General features: G+C 45.3%; 2 protein-coding genes across 2 annotated transcripts in view; both read right to left on the reverse strand.

The window, feature by feature from the left end:
• The window catches only part of VPS13D (vacuolar protein sorting 13 homolog D), a 94,756-nt gene extending 92,420 nt beyond the window's left edge, over positions 1-2,336 (reverse strand). Inside the window, exon 1 of the mRNA XM_070956313.1 lies at positions 2,301-2,336. The gene's annotated coding sequence lies outside the window, so the exon portion shown is untranslated. The remainder of the gene's footprint in view (positions 1-2,300) is intronic.
• Positions 2,337-4,355: 2,019 nt separating this feature from the next.
• The window catches only part of TNFRSF1B (TNF receptor superfamily member 1B), a 19,868-nt gene continuing 15,785 nt past the window's right edge, over positions 4,356-8,438 (reverse strand). Inside the window, exons 7-10 of the mRNA XM_070956319.1 lie at positions 7,290-7,364; positions 6,936-6,973; positions 6,556-6,775; positions 4,356-5,444 (exon numbers count right to left, since the gene is read on the reverse strand). Of these exons, the coding sequence (XP_070812420.1) occupies positions 5,176-5,444; positions 6,556-6,775; positions 6,936-6,973; positions 7,290-7,364 (602 nt within the window). The 3' untranslated portion in view covers positions 4,356-5,175. The remainder of the gene's footprint in view (positions 5,445-6,555; positions 6,776-6,935; positions 6,974-7,289; positions 7,365-8,438) is intronic.

Raw genomic sequence — 8,438 nt, forward strand, 5'->3', positions numbered from 1 at the left:
AAGAACGCGGTAATACTTGTCTATCGCACCCAGATCATCGAAAGATACAGCGCTATAAAAACCCCGGCTGAAAGTTATTTTCCCCTTTGGGGGAACGACCGGGGAGGGGGGGGGAGAGAGTTTAAAAACTTTTGCAACTCTTATCCTAAGAGCGGGCAACGAGGGCCGCACAAGATGGACTTTGTAGTACCAGCAACATGGGTATTGTTGTGCTTGCTAATACCACCAGCACTCCAGGAAGGGGGGGGGGGTGATGGTGGAAAGAGAAAGTAAAATTTTATCTTCTACGTTATTGGAAAAAAAGTAACACAAGCGGTCCTCGGTTTACGACCACAAAGTTTGTGTTGCTAAGCGAGACACTGGCCCCTTTCCCCCCCCCCCCCCGAACTTTCTTGTCGCGGTTATTAAGTGAATCTGGCTTCTTGCAAAAGGAGATCGTGTGACACCCCATCCCCCACCCCCACAGGCTGCGACCGTCATAAATGCGAGTCGGTTGTCAAACGTCTGAGGTTTTTTTTGATCACGTGACCAGGAGGGATGCAATACCGGTCGTTAAGTGTGAGAAAAAAAAAAAAAAAACGGCCCCGAGTCGCTTTTTTCGGCGCCGTCGTGACTCCCAACGGTCGCTAAACGAATGGTTGTAACTCAAGGATGAGTGACAACGTAGTGAATGGATCCTGAAACAGAGTCGGAAGGGCCCTTGTAGGTCATCTAGTCCAACCCCAGGCAGTTTGTTTGTTTGTTTGTTTTATTTTCTCCTTCTAAAAAGCAAGAAAAAAAAAAAGGAAAATTGAAAGAAGCAACAACAGGAAGAAGCCTGAGGAGTGAAGGTGATGCTCTCCGGCCTACCTTGCAGGGTTGTTGGAAGAAGCAAAATAAATAAATAAATAGAAATAATAAGTAATTTTAGTATTTATTATTTATTATTTTCCCATCCACCCCACTTTCCTGGCCCGGCGACAACTTTATTCCTACAGGCAGTCCTCGACTTACAACAACTTCATCTAGCGACCGTTCCAAGTTATGACGGCATTGAAAAAAAAGGGATTTAGGATTGTTTTTCACACTTATGACCGTTGCAGCAGCATCCGGAGGCTTGGCAACTGACTCATATTGATGACGGTGTCCCGGGAATCACATGCTCAACCCCCTTTTGCGACCTTCTGACCAGCCAAGCCGGATTCACTTAATGACGGCATGACTCACTTAACATTTGCAGGGATTCGCTTAACAACCGGGGCAAGCATGCGATCCAAACTGAGAAGACTCGTATTTATGACCGTTTCGGCGTTTCCTCGCCCCCCCCACCCATGGTCAGGTGATCCAAATGCTGGGCAGCCGACTCATATTTATGACGGCAACTGACTCGTATTTATGTTGGTTGCAGCCGTCCCGGGGTGTGTGTATGTGTCACGTGATCCCCCTTTTGCGACCTCCTGGCCAAGCAAAGCCTGTAGGGAAAAGCCAGGCTCGTTTAACGACCGAGTTACTCAACGAACAACGGAAGCGATTCACTTAACAACCAGGCGACTCGCTTAACAACCAGGGCAAGCACGCGATCCAAACTGAGAAGACTCGTATTTATGACCATTTCGGTGTTTCATCCCCCCCCACCTGTGGTCAAATGCTTGGGCGGCCGACTCATATTTATGACGGCAATTGACTCGTATTTATGTCATCCCGGGGTGGGGATGGGAGTCACGTGATCCCCCTTTTGCGACCTCCTGGCCTGTGGGGAAAAGCCAGGCTCACTTAACAACCAAGTTACTCAATGAACCACCAGGTGACTCACTTAACGACCACGGGGAGCGAGGTTGTTCAATGGGGCAGAGCTCACTTAGCAACGGCCATTGAGGGGGGAGGCCCTCAGCTGTGGTCATAAGTCGAGGACTGACTTCAGGGGAAGGGAAAAGGGGGTGAAGCTTTTTTGGGTGAGGGGCCCCCCAGCAGAAACCCCTCCCCCTTCCTCTTTTATTTTATTTTATTATTTATTTTTATATTTTTTTTGTGGTGGGAGGAAATTAAAATGTGTCTGTGGGGGAGAAAAAAATTGATACTGGCCCACCTCGCAGGGCTGGCGTTGAGGGGGGGTGAAAGGAGAGGGGCGGGGGCGCTCCTCCGCGCTCCCCCCCTCCCCTTTCATTCCCGGCATGCTTTGCGATAGCTGAGGTAAAAGTCGTCACCGCCTTTTTCGGGCGGGGGGGGCCGCTCAGCGCTCTCCCCCCTCGGGCCCCCGCCTCCCCTGAGGAGCCCCCGCCCCCCTGCCCGGCGACCCCCCCCGCCCCGGCCCTGCTCCCTACCTGCGACGCTGCTGTGGGCACGGCGGCGGCCCCGCCGGAAGTCCCGCCCCGCCGTCAGGTCGAGGCCTGGCCGCGCAGCCCAGACAGACGAGCGCCGAGCGGCCAGATCGGCCCTCACGGGCGTGGGAGGGGGGGGAGGGAAAGAGGAAGAGGCGGTTGCCGTGGCGACGGAGGGAAGGGGCGGGCGTGGGGCGGGGCTTCTCCTCACAGCGGGCGGTGTAGAGGCTGAGCCGCTAGAGGGCGGTGTCGAGCCATGCTGGGAGGATCTCAGAGAATAGAATATATAGGATGTAGAATATAAGATATAAAATGTAGGATATTGGACTGTAAAATATAGGATGTAGAATATAAAATATAGGATATAAAATAAAGAATGTAGACTATAGGATATATAAAATCTAGGATATAGACTAGAATATAGAATATAAAATATAGGATATAGGATATAGGATATAGGATACAGAATATAAAATATAGAATATAGACTAGAATATAGGATATAGGATATAAAATATAGGATATAGAATATATACTATAGGATATAGGATATAGAATATAGAATAAAGAATATAGGATCTAGACTATAGGATATAGAATATAAAATATAGGACATAGACTATAGGATATAAAATATAGGATCTATAGGATATAGGATATAGAATACAGATATAAAATATAGAATCTATAGGACATAGAGTATAGAATAAAGAATATAGGCTATAGACTGTAGAATATAAAATATAGGATAAAAATATAGGATATAAAATAAAGAATATAGACTATAGGATACAGAATATAAAATATAGAATATAGGATGTAGAATGTAGACTGTATACTATAGGATATAGAATATAAAATGTAGAATATAGGATATAGAACATAAAATATAAAATATGGAATGGAATGGAAGAATAGAATAGAATAAGGAATAGAACAGAATAGAATAGAATAATATATAAAAGAATAGAATATAGAAAACAATAATAGAATATAGAAAATAGTAATAGAATAGAATATAGAAAGAATAATATAGAATAGAATAGAATTTAAATAGAATAGAATAGGAATAGAATAAAAAAGTATAGAATATATAAAATAGAATAGAATGCAGAAAAATGCAGAATAGAGTAGATAATAGAATAGAAACTTTATTGTCCTTTAAATGTTCACTAATCAGCATACATTAAAGTGAAATTTCGTTGCATTCAGCTCTCAAATGATAACTATTATGCACATGTACACAAGCACATACGACCCAGTGAAACATCACAGAAAGGGCTTAGTGCTGGGATGGAGCACTACCAGGAGATCCCCAGGGGAAAAAAAAAGGATTGCCGGAATAGGTCGCTGGAGACCCCTCAAGCGTCGGGATTAAGATATTTGCACCAAAAAAGGAAGGTGTTTATTAGCGTGGCCTGTGAGGTGAAGGGAGGCATGGTTTCCAGTGTCATGTGTAGTGAGATTCGCCACACGTGAAAACGGTGGGGGCTGCTGAACCATGCACAAAACATCATAGTTGATCATGGTTTATTGAATAAGCCATGATTGGATGTGTTTACAACAGGCTAACTAACACAGGCCATAGCAAAACCTTCCAGGTTAGGCTAAACTTGTTAGAGACGGGTTTAGATTATTTATCTCCATCACCGTCGTCCTGAAAATGCTTTTTTTTCCAAAAAGCAATTGGATTTTCTTAGAACTGAAGAAGCTTCTTGGATGAGAAGCGAAATGTTTTCAAGGGGAAAAAAAAAAAACCCCAAGAAAATCCAGTCCCAAAGGTTTAAATAATTCCTTTCTCAATTTCGGTTTGTATGCTGAAATTGGGAAGGCAACATAAGTTGGGCCAACTTTTGATAACTTGGAAACCTTTATTCATCGGCCACGCAGGATAATTCGGAGGCCAGGCCGGTGTATGTAAGACGTGCAAAAAAACAAACGAACAACAACAAAAACCAAGTCGAATCTGTATTTTTCTTTCTTGCAATCTTTGCCGTGGAAAACTCGGTCTTTTAAAAAGCAAGTAGCGAGTAGCTAAAACAGGCATAAACGCAAGCGTTGTGGTTTTCCACTCTCTTATTTAAAATTGCACTTTATTCAGCAAGAGTACAAAAATAGGAAAGACCGACAACAAGAAGATGAAAAAAAAAAAACTGAAATTAAAACTCGGCTACTATTTCGGCTGCAGAAATCTGGACAGTCATAAGAGGGCAGCAGAGAGAGAGAGAGAGACGTTTACCGCTGATCTGAAATTTTGGCACCGCCATAAACTGAGATGATGAGACGTTTTTTGGGGGAAAAATTGTGCGTTTTTAAGACTGGTTTTTAAGAAAGTTTGCAAATCATCCCTCGGGGTTTGGGACAATTATTCCTTGAATTCAATGCCAGGTTGTCCTCAACTTACGATGACGCCCCCCCAACGGAGCCCAAAATTTTTGCTTGCCAAGCAAGACAAGGAATCCTGCTCCCTTTGATGAACTTCCTCGTCGTTAAGCGAATCGCTGTGGTTGTTCGGTCGTTAAAGCAAATCTGCCATCCGTCCCCGCTGACTGGGAAGCTCGCAAAAAGGGGATCGCGTGACACCCCTCCCCCCAGGACCGGCGTAAATGTGAGTCAGTTGCTAAGCGTTCTGAATTTTGATCGCGCGACAACGACGAATGCTGCGACGGTCGTAAGTGCGAGGACGGGGTCCTAAATCGCCTTTTCTTTTTCAGCACCGTTGCGACGTCAGCCGTCGGTAAACAAAGAGTCCCAAGTCGAGGACTGCCTAAATAGTTTTTTTTTCCCCCTTCAGAAACTTCCCGCCTGCCTGCCTCAGTTTTTCATGGAGTTTCTTGAGCAGGGTGGAAGCCGCTGCCCGGAATACCCTCCGTCGTTCTCATGAGTTCTTCATGCCGGCGTCTTGGACGCTAAGCGGGAGGGGTTTTCCCCCGCAGGGGTCCAAGAAGTCCAAACTGTCTTCCACCTCCACCGCAATTGGCCGGCCGGGCTCTCTTCTCGTGGTGGTTTCTTCCTGCGAGAGGGGAGGGTCTGCGAGGTGTCCGGCTTCGGCCGCCCCCGGGGGCTTCAACGCCGGAGAGTGGCCTCCGTTGCAAATGCTGACCACACAGCTAACGTTCACATGGGTTTTCCCATTTCCCACAATCCCTGCTGAAAAAGGAAGGAATGTGTTATAAATAAAGAAGGGAGGGAGGGAGGAAGGAAGGAAGGGGGAGAGAGAAACCAGGAAAGAGAGAAAGAAATAAAAAGAGACACAGAGAGAGAGAGAGGAAGGAAGGAAGGAAGGAGAGAGAGAAAGAGAAAGGCAGAGAAAGAGAAAAGAAAGGAAGAAAGGAAAGAAAGAAAGAATGGAGGAACAGAAACAGAAAGGGAGGAAGAAGAAAAAGGAAGAAGGAAGGAAGGGAAGGAAGGAAGAATAGAAAGGGAGAGAGAAACAAACAAAAAGGGAGAAAGGAAGAAAGAAGAGGAAGAAGAAAGGAAGGAAGGAAGAGAAAGAGAGAGAAACAAAAAGGGAGAAAGAAAGAAAAAAAAGAAAGAAGGAAGAAGGAAGAGAAAGGGAGAGAGAAACAAAAAGGGAGAAAGGAAGAAAAAAGAGGAAGGAGGAAGGAAGGAAGAAGAGAAAGGGAGAGAGAAACAAACAAAAAGGGAGAAAGAAAGAAAAAAGAAAAGAAAGAAGGAAGGAAGGAAGAAAGAAGAGAAAGGGAGAGAGAAACCGAAACAAAAAGGGAGAAAAAAAGAAAAAAGGAAGGAGGAAGGAAGGAAGGGAAGAAAGGAAGAAGAAGAGAAAGAAAGAAAGAAAGAAAGAAAGAATATTTGTACCTCAGTGTTGAAATGAGAGGTCCTTGGCGGTCTCTGAGGTTGGTGGGTTTCTTGCAGACTTTTCATGACCCAACTAGGGAACGTCATCAGTGCTGATGTTAGTTCTAGCCCTGATGATGTTACCTAATTGGGTCATGAAACGTCTGCAAGAAAACCATCAAGTTCTGAGACCACCAAGGACCCGAAGGTCTTCCTCCTCCCCCCCTTCTCCTCCTCCTTTTCCTCTTTCTCTCCCTCCACTCCACAAACACCACTCCCTTCCAGCATGGATGACGTTCCCTAGTACGGCCGTGAAACGTTTCCAAGGCAAACTCGGGGTGCACCAAAGGCCCCACAATCCTAGGCTTCCCAAGGACCCAGTCTGGCCTGATGCGACCCACCACCCCACAAATGGAGCTGCCCCCCCCTCTGATCTAACCCCCCACCCCAAGGGTCTCACTTGAGTCTTCTGCGCTGTAGCATGTCCTGTCGTTCAACGATCTCTGTTGCACGTCGTCCGTTTCCACCTTGGGAGGGTCTCCGTTGTTGGTTTCGCTTCTTTTCTCAGGGCTGTCCCAAAAACTGGAGGGGGACATCCACAAGAGACTGTCCTTCTCCTGCCCCACGGCTGTGGGCTCCTGAGGCCACTTCCCCGGGAACTTTTCCGCCGGCGAGAACGGCTGGAAGGAAACGGGGAAGCCGAACGTCATTGGTGGATTGATCTGCTAGGACCCCAGACCCAAAATTGGGGACCTGGCAGCCCCGTTTTCGCTTTTGGTGTCTCTGACGAGGAAGCTGTCCAAATTCTGATTTCCAGACCCAAAAGAGATCAATGCTCACCTGTTTTTGCTCCTCCCATATGGGGACACATTTTTGACCTGCCAGAGAGAAAATTAAATGTTGGAATTCATTGTTGGAATAGATAGATAGATAGATAGATAGATAGATAGATAGATAGATAGATAGATATAGATATAGATATAGATATAGATATATAGATATAGATACTATGCAACAACTACAATAATATTCAGCCACCAGATGGCAGTGTTTACAAGTTTGAATCTACTAATCTATGTTCCTTTGTTCTAAGTAAACTTTGCTGTTACAGTTAAGCAGCTAAGCAGTAAAGCACATGGTGACTGTACACTCCATTTGATCTTTAGTGATATATATATATATATATCAACTTACCACTTTTTCTAAAAACAACAAAGCAAATGAGAGCCGCTAGCACCACCGGAATAGCCGTCATGCCGACAATCCGCCCTAGACGCAAAACAAAGAGATAAAAATGCACAGTTAGGAGGACCAAGCCGTGCTAAGAAATTTCAGTTTTCTCTGGCCTCCTCTATTCCAAAGAACCAGGGAAAAAATGGGTTAAAACCAGTGGAAAATGTTTGGGGAAGTTTTGGTTATTGCAGTATATCGTATTTAAGCTGTGGAATCTCTAAACAGACACTAGAGGGCAGCAGAGAGGTGTCGTCCTTGGCTATCATCTCAGGTTGTCCTAATTCCTCCAGCATCTCTATGGCATCTCTAGAATACAGGTAGTCCTCGACTTATGACCACAAGGGAGTCCAGCATTTAGGTCGCTAAGTGAGACATTTGCGAAGTGAGTTTTGCCCCATTTTACGACTTGCCTGGCCGCATTTCTTAAGCGAATCACTGCCGTTGTTAAATTAGAAACACCGTTGTTAAGTGAATTGGGCCTCTCCATGGACTTCGCTTGTCGGAAGGTCGCAAAAGGGGGATCACGTGACCCCAGGACGCTGCGACCGCCATAAATATGAGTCAGTTGAATGTAAAACACATGACCATGTGGACTTGGCTAGGGAATTCTGGGAGTTGAAGTCCACAAGTCTTAAAATGGCTGCTGAGGAATTCTGGGAGTTGAAGTCCACAAGTCTTAAAATGGCTGCTGGGGAATTCTGGGAGTTGAAGTCCACGTCTTAAAGTGACAGACTGGGGAATTCTGGGAGTTAAGTCCACAAATCTTAAAATGGCTGCTGAGGAATTCTGGGAGTTGAAGTCCACAAGTCTTAAAATGGCTGCTGGGGAATTCTGGGAGTGGAAGTCCACAGGTTTTAAAGTGACTGACTGGGGAATTCTGGGAGTTAAGTCCACAAATCTTAAAATGGCTGCTTGGGAATTCTGGGAGTTGAAGTCCACAAGTCTTAAAGTGACAGACTGGGGAATTCTGGGAGTTGAAGTCCACAACTCTTAAAAATGGCTGCTGGGGGAATTCTGGGAATTGAAGTCCACAAGTATTATACTTGCAAAGTTTGGAGACCCCCTACTCTAAATGAAACCCACCTTTAGAAGGAAAATGCCAACAATTTA

The sequence above is a fragment of the Pituophis catenifer genome, unplaced genomic scaffold (assembly GCF_029215685.1).
Source record: "Pituophis catenifer annectens isolate HBS135680 unplaced genomic scaffold, rPitCat1.0.hap2 SCAF_18, whole genome shotgun sequence".
In the NCBI taxonomy this organism is placed as follows: domain Eukaryota; kingdom Metazoa; phylum Chordata; class Lepidosauria; order Squamata; family Colubridae; genus Pituophis; species Pituophis catenifer.